This window comes from Stenella coeruleoalba (assembly GCF_951394435.1).
Source record: "Stenella coeruleoalba genome assembly, chromosome: 1".
Taxonomy (NCBI): Eukaryota; Metazoa; Chordata; class Mammalia; order Artiodactyla; family Delphinidae; genus Stenella; species Stenella coeruleoalba.
In genome coordinates, this window is record NC_137169.1 from 16,647,398 (window position 1) to 16,665,672 (window position 18,275).

Here is an 18,275-nt window from a genome sequence, read left to right on the forward strand (position 1 = left end):
GACCTTGACTTCCATTCCTTCCGGATCCCACCGTGGAAATGTAAAAACTCCAGAAAGTCTTTACTAAATGCTTGATGAAAGGCTACTGAGCATGCCCGGCTTGGCCAAGTCAATTCAACAACATTCCGGACACAAACTATAGTTCCCGCGTTAAAAGGTGGAAAAACAGCTAAGGATTCGATCTAAAAGGAAAGACAAGGTTCACGGGCTAAGTAGAAGTGAAGGACAGCACTTACACAGCTCAAACTTTGTACTCGGTAGAGTGGTGTTCAGTCAGAGCGACACCCCCACCCCCAAAAAAAGGCTAAAAAATACTAGATTACCGAGAGAGGGGAAGGTCAACTGGGGATGAAGGGTACCGATGACGCAGACTAACCGTACGTTTTCCTAAAGCCGCCCTACCCAAAAATATGATCACGCCTTCAGCGTCAACACCAATACGAGATATACAGTGATGAAGCTCACTTCGCAGAAGTTCCCATTTTACAAACCAAAAAACCGAGCAGTGGCCAGGATATGCCAACCACCAACGTTTCCTAAGGTCTTAGCTCCTGCCTTCAACCATCTCCACCGCCATCTTCTAATAAAAACCCAAAACCTTTTCTGAAGGGCTTTCAGCAGCATCACCTCCGTGCAGAGCCCGGAAAGGCTGCCTTTCTCCCAGGTCGCCCAGAAGGCGGAAAGGAGGAAACCTCCACCTTGTTCTCTCCACGCCCGCTAGATGCACGGAAAGGGCCGCCGTCTTCCTTCCCCCAGCCCCGGGCCTGGTTTTCCAAGGTCCGACGCGAGGGGGGCGCGAGGCCCGGTGCGCGGGCCTCACCTGCACACGCCGCGGATGCAGGGCTCCAGCCAGATGCGGTAGGCGGTCTCGATGTGCTCCTGCGACACCTCCTCGGGCCGCACCGTCTCCGCCCAGCGCCAGGCCGCCTTCTCCAGCTGCAGCCGCGGGGCCATGGCCTTGGCCCGAGGAGTGCCTCCTGAGCCCGGCCGCCCAGGCTGCCGCAGCCGCCTCCACCACCGCCCAAATGGGCTCCGCCACCTGCCAGCGATGAGGACCAGGCGCTCCCTCAGCCAGCTGGCCAGTCAATCACCTGCGCGCGCCTCTGCCCGGGCGCCCGCCCGCGCGCCCGCACCCGACCCGCACGACCGGCCGCAAAGCGCCTCCGCGGACACCCGACACCCCCCGCACCCGCAGACGTTGTAGGTGTACTCCCCGCCGCGGTGGGCGCATGCGCGTTCCCAGCAGTCTTTGCGCCTCTTGCCCGACGGGCGGAGGAAGGGGAAGCCGCTAGTCGAGACCCTTGCCACGTCCTCACCGGCGCTGCAGGGGAAGCGACGTCTCAGCTCCTGTCCAGGATAGCGTTCTGCGCACCACTAATCTTGCAAGCGGGCACCTGGAGAGCTAAAGTCTGCCTGTTCTTGCCCTCTGGTACTTCCCCTTTAACCGTGAAGGATCACGCGAGAGGGTACTCAACGCACACCATAGGTCCGCTGGATTGTGGGGTGGGACCTGAAACCTGGGTCACCAAAGAAACCAGGGTCGGCTCTCTGGAAGGGTTAATTCGAGCCTGGACCGGTTCTGACTCCTTTCCTGAGCACTCCTGACGTCACGTGATATTCTGGCCTTTTCCTGAGCTAGAACTGGACTACGTGTCCCGGTATGCGTTGCGTGCTGTCACTCACTGGATGCCAGGCATGCTGGGATTTGTAGTCTTCGCAGTAGTGGGTTTGCTGTGCCTTGGCTTGTGCTGGGGTGCAAGCGGGTCCCTGGGCGGGGTTTGTCTGCCCTGGAAGGTCATCCTTGCAGGTGGTGGACCCTCCTCACTGCTGTTATCTCCATATGCTGATTTCTTCTTTAATGATGGTCCTGTTTAGCTGCAAGGTTTGAAAACATTTCCTTTTTTCAATCTCTGCTTCTGGATATAAAGAGTAGCCTTATCAGAGTGTTTTGCGAACTGTAAAGGGTACTGCTTGAGTGAGGATTTTGAAAACTTTGCATTTTAATGAGAGCCCTATGGCGGTCTAAGCACTAACTTCTGACACAATACTCCATAGCTTGCCAGCTGGGTAACCTTGGACTGGATGCATTTTTTTTTTTTTTTTTTTTTTTTTTTTTTTTTTTTTGCTGCACTGCACAGCTTGTGGGATTTTAGTTTCCCCTGACCAGGGATAGAACCTGAGCCCTCGGTAGTGACAGCGTGGAATCCTCACCACTGGACCACCAGGGAATTACCCAGACTGGATGCTTTATGTGTGCAATTGTTTAGACAAACGTTCACTGAAGGAACGATGAAAATAAGACATGGTCCTTGCACTTATGCAAGAGGGGGTGAGGGGAGAATGGTAGAAACTTAAAGTAAGGTCCCCTTCCCTTCCTTGGAAGGTTTGGAGTACTTGGGGAGAGTCTTCCCAGGAGGGATAACTCCTAAATCCACCCTTAATAGATGAGCAGAACTTAGCCAGGTTAGAAGAAAAGTACCATTCTAGAAAAAGGGAACTACAAGGAACAAAAACACAGAAGAGAGAAACTTCTTGGTATGAGGTCACAAACTCTGAGAAGGGGAGGTGAGACTTTGAGAGGCTGGCCAAGACTTTGCTTTATCTGAGGGACTCATTGAAATGTTTAAAGCTGGTGAGTTATATAAGGGGGATTTTCATTTTGTATAACTTCCTCAGTCTAGGTCAAGGACAGAGACAGAGAAACCTTGTAAGACTACAGAAGTAATACAAGCCAGAGATAATGAAGGCCAGAATGGGGCAGTGTAATAGGTATGGAATGAGGAGGCAAACCTGAAAGATATTTAGGACATGGAATTGCTAAACTTGATAAGTTGGTCTAAGCAAAGTCTGTTTACCTTTCTGTTATTTGACCTTCAGGTGTAGGTCATAGCCCTTTCCTAGGTGCTTACAGCTCCCTGTGTCATTACCTCACTTAGCACATGATAAAATCGTGAATATTATTCATTGTGCTGTCCCTGCTATATGCCAGTTTTCTAACTTGAGTAATTAAGCGAATAGAGTTTCTACCAAATGAGATAAAAAGTAGAGAAGAAGGAGAAGGTTTAGAAGGGAGATGATGATTTCAGTTTTTAATAAATTGCATTTTAAGTGCATCAGGGACATCCAAGTAGAGATAGGAGACGTGAGTCTGAATCTTGAAGGATATATTGCTCCTGCATCATGGATTTTCCAGTCTCTACTGGGTGATTCTCATCAGCATTAGATACATGCAGTAATTTCTCCCAGTTTTAACAAACCCTCTCTTGACTCCCACATCCCCCGTCAACTACCATCCCACTTCTCTGCTCTTCTTTATAGCAGAACTCCTGGAAAGAGTGATTTAGACTCTTCTCCAGTTCCCTAATTTCCTGTCCCTCTTAAACCCATTCTAAATCAGGCTCTTGCCCCAAAACCAACCACATAAAGGTCACCAAAGTTCTCCACGTTGTTAAATTCAGTGGTGAGTTCACACTCTGTTTTACTTGACCTGTCTGCAGCACTTGACCTAGTTCTTCACTCTCTCCTCTTGGGAACCCGTTCTTCTCTTAACTTGCAGTGTTACTGAACACAAGTTCATGTGCCCAATGCACAGTGAAGCCAAACAAACTGAAATGTTGGAGTTTGGAGCAGAGCAAGGTTTATTGCATGGCCAAGCAAGGAGAACAGCTGGCTTGTGCTCAAAAAGACCTGAACTCCCTGATGGTTTGGGGGGAGAGGTTTTATAGGCAAAATTTGGGGTGAAGGCTGCAGGGTATGTGGCTTTCTTCTGATTGATTGGTGGTGAGATGACATGGCGGTCTCCAGGAATCTTGTGCTCAGCCTGAAGTTACCATCCTCCACCTGTCTGGGGGCCTTAGTTCCTGCATAAAAACTCAGATATTGTTATGTATACCTTGAGGAGGAACCAGGACCCTTCCACAAGGCTGCACTATTGTTTCTTGACTCTTCCTCCCTTGTTTCTGCCTTCTTTCCCTTCCCTGATTAGCAACTGTTTGAACCTGCCCTTTGGAATTCAGGGAACGTCATGGAGGCTGAATGAAGCCTATTTTCTTTTTTCTTTTTTTTTTTTTTTTTTCGGTACGTCGGGCTCTCACTGTTGTGGGCTCTGCCCGTTGCGGAGCACAGGCTCTGGACGCGCAGGCTCAGCGGCCATGTCTCACGGGCCCTGCCGCTCCGTGGCATGTGGGATCTTCCGGGAGCGGGGCACGAACCTGTGTCCCCTGCATCGTCAGGTGGACGCTCAACCACTGCGCCACCAGGGAAGCCCGAAGCCTATTTTCTACAAACAAGAAATGGGAGAAACAGAAGGCGTTTGTACCAGAGAGCCCCATAGGATCCTCCTCAGTTTCAGCAGGACACCACCTTCTCCTGGTTTTTCCATCACCCACTGGCCATTCTTTTTCAGTGCCCTTTGCTGATTCTTTCTCATCTCTCTAACCTGTAAACTTGAGTGGCCTAGGGTTGTGCTTGGACTTCTCTAACTACATTTACTCCCTGGGTGATCTCATCTCCTGTGGCTTTAAATACCAGCTGTGTGTTAATGACTCGCAAATTCCATTATCGCCTGACCTTGCTCCTAAAATGCCAGACTTGTATATCCTGCTGCATACCTGGCGCCTCCAGTGTATGATAGGTATTCTGCACTTTCCAGCTCCAAAGCATATTCTACTTCCAGCCACCCCCAAATGTCCTTCTGTAATCTTCCCCATCTCTTTCTCTCTTACATCGCCATGCAGAACTTCCCCAAATCCTGTCAACTGTGTGTGCCTTCAAAGTATATACAGAATGCAACTACTGTACAGGGACTGTTACCACCTGGCCTCTCACCTGGATTTTGCAAAAACTTCCTAACTGGTCTCCCTGTTTTCGCCCTTGCCTCTTGGGGCCCAGAGTAGGCCGCCCCAAAATGTGCCTCAATGGCCTATTGATTATTTTGAATTACAGTTACTTGAGAAATGCAAGAGGGATACACTCTGACCCTCCTTTCTGTCTCCCTGAAAGCAGGAAATAAGTCTTTCATGTGAAAGGTGCACTCCCAGCATCTGGAGGTAGAGGACATGCTTAATCGCCAAAGGTAGGGAATTCAGGCTGAGAAGCCTAGATAAACAAGCCTTGTCACTTCTTTAATTTACTGCCCCAAGACCAAACTCTGTTTAGATTCTTCATTAATTGAGCACCCAAAACCTTAGTTTCTTTGTCCTGTCAATTTCTCACAAATTTATTATTTCTTTGTCTAAAAACTGCCTGCTTTGGCCACTTCTTAGGTCCCATTTCTATGGGGCCTCCATGCACATGAATTAAAATTTGTTTCTTTTTCTCCTTTTAATCTGTCTTGTGTCAATTTTATTACTAGTCCAGCCACAAGAACTCAAGAGGGGTAGAGGGGAAAATTTCTCCTCCCCCAACACCTCATTATAGTCTTCTTGGCATGTAAACCAGAAGAACATTCCTCTGCTCAAAAACTTAGCACCTCATTCAAAGTAAATGACCAAGTCCCTCCCGTCTACACCTTATTGGCCAGAGCTCATTTCCTACCACACTCTCTCCACCTGTGTTCCAACGACAGTCTTCCTCCCAGTTCCATAACCACCCTAAGCAGACCGATGCCTCAGGACCTTTACATTTGCTGTGTCCTTTACCTGGAACTTTCTTCCCCTGCACAGCCACATGGCTAGCTCCTTCACCTGATGTTTTGGGAACAGGGGGAGGACCTTAGGAAGAAGGTCCAGAAGAACAATTGTTAGATATAAGGAGAATCAGAAGAGTAACTCAGAAGCTTAGGGAGGATAGTTTCAAGAAGATGGGAGTGGTCAGCAATGTTAAATTCCTCTCTATTTTCCTTCTAATTTCTTGGTTCCCTTCACAGTAAAATTATTGAAATAATTATCTACCCCAACACTGTCCAATATAAATATAATATGAGCCACATATGTATTGATAGTTTTAAATTTTCTAGTAGCCACATCTAAAAAATAAAAAGGAACAGGTGAAATCAATTTTAATAATATATTTAACCCACTATAGCCAAAATGTTTACATTTCCACATGAAATCAATATTTTTAAAACATTAATGAGACATTCTTTTTTTTCACACCACGTTTTGGAGATCTGGTGTGCATTTTACACTTATAGCTCATCTCATTTGAAACTTGCCACACTCAAGTGCTCAATAGCCACATGTAGCGAGTGGCTACCATAATAGATGGCACAGGGCTTCCCTGGTGGCGCAGTGGTTGAGAGTCCGCCTGCCGATGCAGGGGACGTGGGTTCGTGCCCTGGTCCAGGAGGATCCCACATGCCGCGGAGTGGCTGGGCCCGTGAGCCATGGCCGCTGAGCCTGCGCGGCCGGAGCCTGTGCTCAGCAATGGGAGAGGCCACAACAGTGAGAGGCCCGCGTACCACAAAAAAACAATAATAAAAAATAATAAATGGCACAGTTTTATATTCTCTCGACATCCTCATCTCCTATTGTAAGCAGAAAGGGTAGGAGGTCCCCAGAGAAAGAGAACCAGCATGGCTTCCTTGACAAAAGAGAAGCCATTTTAGGCTAAGCCATTTTGTGATCCAAGCCTGGCCACAATGCTTGCCCTTGAACCGGTCTCAGCAATTAAAGATCTGTAGGAAAGTGAGGGAAGGCAGGAACACAGGAAACGCAGTCAAGAAACAACGGTTCATCAATAAAGCAGAGTCCTAGTTCTTCCTCAAGGGATATACATAATCTCTGAGTTCGGCCGGAACAAATGCCCCACCCAGGTGGAGGATGGTAACTACATGCTGAGATCCCAAAACCTAAGGAATGATGATGCTGATCTCTGCTGACCCTCAGGACTTCAATCAACTAAAGCTGGACTCTCTCAACCTTTGCCCTAATTCTATGCTGAATTCTCCTCTGCTCAAGCCCCTTCATGAATATGCATGAATTACCGAGTCCAAGCTCGCTCTGGCCAACGAATCGGAGACGAGGTGTTGAAGCAAGAAATACGACTTTATTCGGAAAGCCGGCAGACAAGATGGCAGACTGATGGCAGACTAGTGTCTCTGATAAACCATCTTATCGGGGTTTGGATGCCAGTTTCTTTTATAGAATAGAGGAGGGGAGGAGATGAGGAAGTAAAGTAAAAAGGCCATAAGATTTGCAAATGTCCCCTGGAATGGCCAGCCTCAGGGAGGGGATGTGTTAATTTCTTCTTTCTTGCAGCCATCCACAGGTGGACAGGGTCAGGATGTACAAAGGCACTTTGGTTTAACACAGAGGCAAAGGGGCAGGGTTCCCTGAGGCAGGCCATTATGTTGATTATAATAACAAAAGCAACAAAAAGCAAAGGTTACAGTCAAAGAAACAGATCGAACACGGATTCGATTTAGCTCTTCCCTTTTACACGTGTACCCTTAGCTTAAAAATTCCACAGTTTCGCTGTTCAGGGAGACACTGCTTTGGGAAAGAGCCCCAGTGTTCTCCTTACTTGCTGCAAGTAATAAATCCTTCCTTCTCCTGCTGTTTGCCTTGGTTGTGGCTTTTGGCTCAACACCCAACAAGAGGCGAACCCAGTTTTCTAGTAACACCATTCACTCTTCAACCAATTCCAATCTGGCCCATGACCTGATCACTCCTCTACAGCTGCTTTTATCAAGGTTACCATGACTTCCATGTTACCAAATCCAGTGCTCTCTCATCCTCAGCTCCCTGCAATCACCCACACAGATGACCACTCTCACCATCTTGAAATGGTTTCTGGGCAGTATTGAAGCAGGAGGGAAGGGGGCAGGGCACAACCTTTAAAAGAATGACATAGCCCGAGGACACGACATAAACTGATTAGAACCAAATAGGTCCAAGATGGTGGAAGAGTTGACTTCCACTAGACCTTGAGCCTCAGTGTATGCTCATTGTGACACATTAGCAAGCTAAATGACACAACCACAGGTGCCATGACTGTTCCAAGGAGGTCAAAAAGTGGGTGGTGAACCCAATTCCTGAAAATTCCCATCCCTTGCCCAAAATAGCTGGAATACTCCTTCCACTCATTAGCCTATGACATTACCCATCCCTATAAAAACTGACAACCCCATACACTGGGGCCACTCTTGCCTTCCAAGATGGCTCACACTGTGGAGTGTGTCTCTCTCTAAACAAATCCACTTCTTACTTATGGCTTTGTCTCTCACTGAATTCTTTCTGTGATGAGACATCAAGAACCCAAGCTTCATTAAGTCCTGAGACCAGGTGTGTGATCTCAGTTGAAAGACCGAGGGTTCAAGTCCCAATGCAGGTTTTGGCTGGGTTTGAGTCCCAGCCCACGAGTTCAAGTCCCAATCTGAGTTGCAGGGCTTCAGCATCATCTGGTTTTCAACCTCCCTCAGTGGCTGCTCCTTCCTCAGTCTTCTTTGCCACCTCCTCCTCCTCTATTGGCTTTCTAAAGAAAAAAACTCACTCCTGGACTGCCCTGGTGGTGCAGTGGTTAAGAATCCACCTGCCAATGCAAAGGACACAGGTTTCATCCCTGGTCGGGGAAGATCCCACATGCCGCGGAGCAAAGAAGCCCATGCACCACAAGTACTGAGCCTGCACTCTAGATCCTGTGAGCCACAACTACTGAAGCCCGCGTGCCTAGAGCCTGTCCTCCACAACAAGAGAAGCCACCGCAATGAGAAGCCCGCGCACTGCAACGAAGAGTAGCCCCCACTCGCCACAACTAGAGAAAGCCCGCACGCAGCAACGAGGACCCAACACAGCGATAAATAAATAAATAAATTTATTTAAAAAAAAAAAAAAAAACTCCTATGTGTCTTCTCTACTCTCAGTACTCCACTACAACGCTACTTCACTTCTGGCACCGGACGTGTGGGTTTTCCACACATGGAAGCGATTCTGCGATGCCATTGCAAGTCCAGGTTCTCACCTATACTTCTGACCATCCAGCTGTATATCTGAGATTCCCCGACCCCTCCTCAGGTTTGATTAATTTTCTAGAGTGGCTCACAGAACTCAGGGAAACATTTTAACTTCTAATCACCAGTTTATTATAAAAGGATGTAACTCAGGAACAGCCAGATGGAAGAGATGCATAGGTCGAGGCTCCTGAGAAGGGGCACAGAGCTTCCATGCCCTCTGCACACCACCCTCCCAGCACCTCCACGGTTCACCAACGAGGAGGCTTTCCAAACCCCATCATTTTGGGTTTTTATGGAGGCTTTATCAAGCAGGCATGATTGACTAAACCATTGGCCATTGGTGATGGAATTCAATCTCCAGTCCCTCAACGTCATCTCCTGGGAGATAGGGATGGAGGGTGGGAGTACAAATGAAAGCACCAGTTAATTGTGGTTGCTTCCCCTGGCAATAAGCCCCCTTGCCTAGGTCGCCTAGGGGCTTTCCAAAATTCACTGCATTAACATAAACTCAGGTGTGGTTGAAAAGAGCTTGTTACAAATAACAAAAGACACCTTTGTCACTCTAATCTCTTCAGAAGTTCCGAGGATCTTAGGAGCTCTGTAAGGAATGGCGGAAGACTAATATATATTTCTTATAAATCACAGTATCACAGCTGGAGTTCTAGTGTTTGTCCTGGGCCCTCTTCTATATCAGTCAATAAAAAAGAAACAAAGAAGTATAACCAGAAATCAGATGTCACTCCATTTTGGCATACTTTTGCACTTTAACTAAAATCTAAATTCCAGGGCTTCCCCGGTGGAGCAGTGGTTAAGACTCCGCCTGTCAATGCAGGGAACATGGGTTTGAGTCCTGGTCTGGGGAGATCTCACATGCCGTGGAGCAACTGAGCCCATGCACCACAACTATTGAAGCCCGCACACCTAGAGCCTGTGTTCTGCAACAAGAGAAGCCACTGCAATGAGAAGACTGCGAACCGCAACGAAGAGTAGGCCCCGCTCGCCGCAACTAGAGAAAGCCCGCGTGGAGCAAGGAAGGCCCAATGCAGCCAAAAATAAATAAATAAAATAAATTCCAGGAATGACAGTGGTTCCACTAACAGTGGTTAGGACTCCACGCTTCCACTACAGGGGGCACTGTTCGATCCCTGGTCAGGGAACTAAGATCCCACATGCCGCAAGGTGTGGCCAAATACAAAAATCTAAATTCCTTTTCATGATTTATAGGGCTGTAGTAGGCAGAATAATGCCCCTCCGAAGTGTTGCTATAGATTGAATTTTTTTGTCCCCCTAAAATTCATATATTGAAACCTAACCCCCAATGCGATGGTATTTGGAGGTGGTGTCTTTGGCAGGTGATTAGGTCATGAGGGTGGAGCCCTCATAAATGGGATTAGCAACCTTATGAAAGAGGATGCAGGGGTCCCTTCACCTGCTACCATGTGAGGACACAGTGAGAAGACAGCCTTCTATGTACCCAAAGTGAGCTCTCACCACGACACTCTGCCAGTGCCTTCATTTTGAACTACCCGAGAGAGAAATTTCTGTTGTTTCTAAGCCATGCAGGCTGTGGTATTTTTGTTACTAGAGCCCAGAGGTTTTAAGACAGATGTCCATTTCCTTATAACCAAAACCTCTGAACCTGTGAATATGTTACCTTATGTGGCAAAAGGGAATTAGGTTAAAGATTTTCTTTTTTTTTTTTTTTTTGCTGCACTGCATGGCTTGTGGGATCTCAGTTCCCTAACCAGGAATTGAACCTGGGCCACGGCAATGAAAGCCTGGAATCCTACCCATAGGCCACCAGGGAGCTCCCTAAAGATCTAAAGATGGGGAGATTATCCTGGATTACCTGAATGGGTCCAATGTAATCACAAGGATCTTTATAAGAGGGAGGCAGGAGGGTCAGGGTCAGACAAGATACTACACTGCTGACTTTGAAGGCAGAAGATGGAGCCACAAGCTAAGGAATGGATTCTTGGATAAGGCAAGGATATGGGGCTTCCCTGGTGGCGCAGTGGTTGAGAGTCCACCTGCCGATGCAGGGGACACGGGTTCGTGCCCCGGTCCGGGAAGATCCCACATGCCGCGGAGCGGCTGGGCCCGTGAGCCATAGCCGCTGGGCCTGTGCGTCCGGAGCCTGTGCTCCGCAACGGGAGAGGCCACAACAGTGAGAGGCCCGCGTATGGCAAAAAAAAAAAAAAAAAGGCAAGGATATGGATTCTCCCCTAGAGCATCCAAAGGGAAGACCTTCCAACACTTTGATTTTAGCTCAGTGAACCCATTTCAGACTTCTGACCTCCAGAATTATAAATTGTTTTAAACCACTAAATTTGTGGTGATTTGTTACAGCAGTAGTAGGAAACTAATACAAGGGCACTTCATAATCTGCCCACTCCTGGGAATTCCCTGGTGGTCCAGTGGTTAAGACTCTGCGCTTCCAATGCAGGGGGTGTGGGTTCGATTCCTGGCTGGGGAACTAAGATTCCACATATGGCGTGGCATGGCCAAAAAAAAAAAGTAAATGATCTGGCCACTCCTAACTCCAACCTGTATCCCTCAATGACTGTACTTTAGGGACAGAATCAAGTACTTTCCTGACCCAGAGCCATCTTGTAACCAAGCAGGGGCCTTCCTAGGGCACACACACACCCTGCCCCTGCCATGTCCTCCACCTGCCTCTTATTTGTAGAAAAACTTTAGCCTTCCCTGAGTTACAAAGAATGAATTTAATCAGAGAACTGAGAAAACGTAAAAAGGAAAACAGTCAAGCAAGACAAAATAATAATAGTTTGGCCATTAAACAAAGTCAAGGACCTTTAGTTCCTCCTCACAGGCTACAGATAATATCCCGAGCCCTGTCCTTTGGGCTATTTTGCAGATACTGAAACCCCCCACCAGGTGGAAGAAGTTAACTGTATGCTGCCCACAAGCATACAGACCCAGAGCCTTGGGAACCAGAAGACTGATGATGTTGACTCCTGATTAAATCACCACCAACCAACCAAGTTGCATAAGACCTCCACCTGTCTGCGCCATGATGGTTCGACCAGCTTCTCACTCAGATGCCAAAGGACCATTAAAGGGCAGGAAAAAAGGTGGTACCCATACCCAGAAAGAGCCCCGCCCATTCCCTGAAAACCTATGCAAATGCTTCTCCCTCGTTAACCTTGCCCTTAAATCTTGCCTTGATGCACCCCCGAACCCCACCCGCGAGAAGTTGATTTGTGAACTAAGTTCCTGGTTCTCCATTCTCTGGCCATTGAATAAAGCTTGTGCTGCTCCTCTCTCAGCTTCAGTTTCACTTTTGGCTGTGTGAACCGAACAGAAAAAGAATATTCCCTACCAAGGCAAGGGGCCTCGGCCAGGCTAGGGCCCAAGTGGGTGGTCCATGTGACCTAACTCGGTAACAGTCTCACACCCCCAACTATCACATCCCTGTTTCTCTCCTAACATTTATCACATCTGAAGCGATCACGTTCACAATTGTTTACTTGCTTATTATGTCTTCTTTCTCTAATTTGTCAGCTCCTCAAGAGTAGGAACCTTGCTGCCTTGTTCATTGCTATGTTCCTGGCACACAGAACAGTGCCTGGCACATAGTAGGTATTTTAAAAGTGCCTGCTAAATGAATGAATGTGCATCTGTCTGATTAAGGATTAATGTTCCAGAGTTGTGGTTAGCAGTAGCTTCTTTCTCCTACATGAGGGAGGCTTGAAACCTATACAGACTCACAAATTATGTATAAAGCACAAGCAGTTTTTTGACATCATCAGCCATTCTTCCAAGACCCAGTGGGGGGCTTCCCTGGTGGCACAGTGGTTGAGAGTTCACCTGCCGATTCAGGGGACACGGGTTCATGCCCCGATCTGGGAAGATCCCACATGGCATGGAGCGGCTGGGCCCGTGAGCCATGGCCGCTGTGCCTGTGCGTCCGGAGCCTGTGCTCCGCAGCGGGAGAGGCCAAAAGAGTGAGAGGCCCACGTACCGCAAAAAAAAAAAAGGCCCAGTGGGGAGGAAAGGCAAAAATCCCAAGCCAAAAACAGAAGTGAAGGGGATTCCCTGGTGGTCCAGTGGACTTGGCGCTTTCACTGCTGCAGGGTGCGGTGGGGGGGGGGGGCAGGTTCAATCCCTGGCTGGGGAACTAAGATCCCGCAAGCCACAGCATGGCCAAAACCAAACAAACAAATAAATAAATAATAAATAAATAAAAATGGAACTGGAGTGTTGGAGTGTCTCACCACCTGAAGAAGAGGAGGATGGGTACCTCAACCATGAAGTACTATTCGTGGGGACACTGTGGACACTATATTGACACTTTGCCCTGCCACCACTCTGGATCAGCACGTGTATGATCATATTCTAGAGCTGAGTCTCACTTTAACATCTACAGTGGGAATTGGTACACCAGGGAGTTATTCACTGACAATGGGTCAATGGGGGGAGGAGCCAATCCCATGTTATATATACCATGAATATAACATAAGTCATGTCATATTCACTCCATTGGCTTTAGTGTAATAATGTGGGAATTGACCTTTCGGAAATTACTTATATTAATTATAGAATTATTCAATATAATAAAGGATTACCCAATATAATAGTATCTTTTCCACTTAAAATAAACCTTTCTATTAATACACCAGCCACACACACACACATATTCATTTTGGGTGGGGTGAAAGGCCAGGATGCCTTCACTTCTGGGTAGTGACTATGAGAGTCCAGTAGTCTCCTCCTCTTTCTCTTCAGCCACTACCTAGACCATCACTGTGGATTGGATCCTCTTCTGGCTAGATTCTGACCCTCAGGCATTAGGAGAGCGAAGGACAGTATGCATTCTTGCTGTGGAAGCAAGTGGTATAAGGATCAGGATTCTTACACGGAGACTTCCCTTTCTGTCTGTACTGGTTTCCAAGGGATGTCATGTTAAATTACTACCAACTGGGTAGCTTAAAACAATAGAAATTTAGGGCTTCCCTGATGGTGCAGTGGTTAAGAATCCGCCTGCCAATGCGGGAGATGCGTGTTCGAGCCCTGGTCCAGGAAGATCCCACATGCCGCGCAGCAACTAAGCCCGTGCGCCACAACTACTGAGCCTGAGCGCCACAACTACTGAGCCTGCAGACCACAACTACTGAAGCCTGCGCGCCTAGAGCCTGTGCTCCGCAACAAGAGAAGCCACCACGATGGGAAGCCCACATGGCCTCAACTCTCCACAACTAGAGAAAGCCTGCATGCAGCAATGGAGACCCAATACAGCCAAAAAATAAATAAATTTATTTAAAAAAATTTTTAAAAAAACAATAGAAATTTATTCTTTTACAGTTATGAAACAGGAGGGAAGGGGGCAAGATGCAAACTTTAAAAGAATGACATAGGACATGACAAAAACTGGTTAGAACCAACTAGGTCCAAGATGGTGGAAGATTCTACTTCCGGTAGACCTTGAGCCTCATTATACACTCATTGTAATACATTAGCTAAATGACATACCCACCAGAACCATGACAGTTCTGAGGCCAACCATAAAAGGTTAAAGAGTGGGCGGTGGCCCAATTCCTGGAAATCCCCACCCCTTCCCTGAAATAATTGGAATAATCCTCCCACTCATTAGCCTATGAAATTACCCAGCCCATAAAAACTAACCATGCCATATTTTGGGGCCTCTCGCCTTCTGAGATGGCCCACACTCTGTCTGTAAAGTGTGTTTCTCTCTAAATAAATCCACCTCTTACCTATCACTTTGTCTCTCACTGAATTTTTTTTCTTTTTTTTTTGTTAACATCTTTATTGGAGTGTAATTGCTTTACATTGTTGTGTTAGTTTCTGCTGTATAACAAAGTGAATCAGCTATACGTATACATATATCCCCATATCCCCTCCTTCTTGCATCTCCCTCCCACCCTCCCTATCTCAGCCCTCTAGGTGGTCACAAAGCACTGAGCTGATCTCCCTGTTCTATGCGGCTGCTTCCCACTAGCTAGCTATTTTACATTTGGTAGTGTATATATGTCCATGCCACTCTCTCACTTTGTCCCAGCTTACCCCTCCCCCTCCCCGTGTCCTCAAGTCCATTCCCTATGTCTGCGACTTTATTCCTGTCCTGTCCCTAGGTTTTCAGAAACAGTTTTTTTTTTAGATTCCATATATATGTGTTAGCATATGGTATTTGTCTTTCTCTTTCTGACTTACTTCACTCTGTATGACAGTCTCCAGGTCCATCCACCTCACTACAAATAACTCAATTTCGTTCCTTTTTATGGCTGAGTAATATTCCATTGTATATATGTGCCACATCTTCTTTATCCATTCATCTGTTGAAGGACATTTAGGTTGCTTCCATGTCCTGGCTATTGTAAATAGTCTCTCCCTGAATTCTTTCTGCAGAGAGACATCAAGAACTTGAGCTTCATTAAGTCCTGAGACCAGGTGTGTGATCTCAATTAAAGGCTGATGGGTTCAAGTTCCAATCTGAGTTGCACGATTTCAGTTCTGGAATCTAGAAGTCCAAAATCAAGTTGTCTGCAGGGCCACACTCTGTCTGAAGGCTCTAAGGGAGGATCCTTCCTTGCCTTTTCCAGCTTCTGGTGGCTCCTGGTGTTCCTCGGCTTATCACAGCATAACTCCATATTCTACCTCTGTCTTCACAGTGTCTTCTTTCCTGTGTATGCCCCTGTGTGTCCTCTCCTCTTCTTATGAGGGTACCAGTCTTTTTTTTTTTTTTTTTTTTTTTGCGGTACGCGGGCCTCTCACTCTTGTGGCCTCTCCTGTTGCAGAGCACAGCCTCCGGACGCGCAGGCTCAGCGGCCATGGCTCACGGGCTCAGCTGCTCCGCGGCATGTGGGATCTTCCCGGACCGGGGCACAAACCTGTGTCCCCTGCATCAGCAGGCGGACTCTCAACCACTGCGCCACCAGGGAAGCCCTGTATGTCTTCTTTGGAGAAATGTCTACTTAGGTCTTTGGCCCATTTTTGGATGGGGTTGTTTGTTTCTTTAATATTGAGCTGCATGAGCTGTTTATATATTTTGGAGATTAATCCTTTGTTCATTGATTCATTTGCAAATATTTTCTCCCATTCTGAGGGTTGTCTTTTCATTTTGTTTATGGTTTCCTTTGCTGTGCAAAAGCTTTTAAGTTTCATTAGGTTCCATTTGTTTATTTTTGTTTTTATTTCCATTACTCTAGGAGGTGGATCAAAAAAGATCTTGCTGTGATTTACGTCAAAGAGTGTTCTTCCTATGTTTTCCTCTAACAGTTTTATAGTGTCCGGTCTTACATTTAGGTCTTTAATCCATTTTGAGTTTATTTTTGTGTATGGTGTTAGGGAGTGTTCTAATTTCATTCTTTTACATGTAGCTGTCCAGTTTTCCCAGCACCACTTATTGAAGAGACTATCTTTTCTCCATTGTATATCCTTGCCTCCTTTGTTGTAGATTAGTTGACCATAGGTGCATGGGTTTATCTCTGGGCTTTCCATCTTGTTCCATTGATCTATATTTCTGTTTTTGTGCCAGTACCATATTGTCTTCATTACTGTAGCTTTGTAGTATAGTCTGAAGTCAGGGAGTCTGATTCCTCCAGCTCCATTTTTTTCCCTCAAGACTGCTTTGGCTATTCGGGGTCTTTTGTGTCTCCATACAAATTTTAAGATTTTTTGTTCTAGTTCTGTAAAAAATGCCATTGGTAATTTGATAGGGATTGCATTGAATCTGTAGATTGCTTTGGGTAGTATAGTCATTTTCACAATATTGATTCTCCCAGTCCAAGAACATGGTATATCTCTCCATCTGTTGGTATCTTTAATTTCTTTCATCAGTGTCTTATAGTTTCCTATACATTCTTATAGTCTGGTCTTATAGTTTGGTCTACATTCTTATAGTTTGGTCTTATAGTTTTCTGCATACAGGTCTTTTTTATCCCTACGTAGGTTTATTCCTAGGTATTTTATTCTTTTTGTTGCAATGGTAAATGGGAGTGTTTCCTTAATTTCTCTTTCAGATTTTTCATCGTTAGTGTATAGGAAAGCAAGAGATTTCTGTGCATTAATTTTGTATCCTGGAACTTTACCAAATTAATTGATTAGCTCTAGTGATTTTCTGGTGGCATTTTTAGGATTCTCTATGTATAGTATCATGTCATCTGCAAACAGTGACAGTTTTACTTCTTCTTTTCAAATTTGTATTCCTTTTATTTCTTTTTCTTCTCTGATTGTCATGGCTAGGACTTCCAAAACTATGTTGAATAATAGTGGTGAGAGTGGACATCCTTGTCTTGTTCCTGATCTTAGAGGAAATGTGTTCAGTTTTTCACCATTGAGAATGATGTTTGCCGTAGGTTTGTCGTATATGGCCTTTATTATGTTGAGGTAGGTTCCGTCTATGCCCACTTTCTGGAGAGTTTTTAACATAAATTGGTGTTGAATTTTGTCAAAAGCTTTTTCTGCATCTATTGAGATGATCATATGGTTTTTATTCTTCAATTTGTTAATATGGTGTATCACACTGATTGATCTGTGTATATTGAAGAATCCTTGCATCCCTGGGGTAAATCCCACTTGATCATTGTGTATGATACTTTTAATGTGTTGTTGGATTCTGTTTGCTAGTATTTTGTTGATGATTTTTGCATCTATGTTCATCAGTGATATTGGTTGGTAATTTTCTTTTTTTGTAGTATCTTTGTCTGGTTTTGGTATCAGGGTGATGGTGGCCTCGTAGAACGAGTTTGGGAGTGTTCCTTCCTCTGCAATTTTCTGGAAGAGTTTGAGAAGGATAGGTGTTAGCTCTTCTCTAAATGTTTGATAGAATTCACCTGTGAAGCCATCTGGTCCTGGACTTTTGTTTGTTGGAAGATTTTAAATCACAGTTTCAATTTCATTACTTGTGATTGTTCTGTTCATATTTTCTATTTCTTCCAGGTCCAGTCTTAGAAGGTTATACCTTTCTAAGAATTTGTCCATTTCTTCCAGGTTGTCCATCTTATGGGCATAGAGTTGCTTGTAGTAGTCTCTTAGGATGCTTTGTATTTCTGCAGTGTCTGTTGTAACTTCTCCTTTTTCATTTCTAATTTTATTGGAGTCCTCTCCCTCTTTTTCTTGATGAGTCTGGCTAATGGTTTATCAATTTTGTTTATCTTCTCAAAGAGCCAGCTTTTAGTTTTATTGATCTTTGCTCTTCTTTTCTTTGTTTCTATTTCATTTATTTCTGCTCTGATCTTTATGATTTCTTTCCTTCTGCTAACTTTGGGTTTTGTTTGTTCTACTTTCTCTAGTTCCTTTAGGTGTAAGGTTAGATTGTTTATTTGAGATTTTTCTTGTTTCTTGAGGTAGGCATGTATAGCTATAAACTTCCCTCTTAGAACTGCTTTTGCTGCATCCCATA

At 45.7% G+C, this 18,275-nt stretch overlaps 1 protein-coding gene across 5 annotated transcripts in view; it reads right to left on the minus strand.

Moving 5' to 3' along the window:
• USP48 (ubiquitin specific peptidase 48) overlaps positions 1–18,275 on the minus strand; it is a gene marked incomplete at its 3' end in the record, with an annotated part of 103,634 nt that overhangs the window by 66,604 nt on the left and 18,755 nt on the right. For 4 of the 5 annotated variants that reach the window (XM_079920853.1, XM_079920851.1, XM_079920850.1 and 1 more), the window contains exon 1: positions 821–1,258. In XM_079920853.1, coding sequence (XP_079776979.1) covers positions 821–954 — 134 coding nt within the window. In that variant the 5' untranslated portion in view covers positions 955–1,258. Of the gene's footprint in view, positions 1–820; positions 1,259–1,316; positions 1,876–18,275 lie in introns of those variants that run through there. The other variant, XM_079920849.1, reaches the window with a different exon arrangement.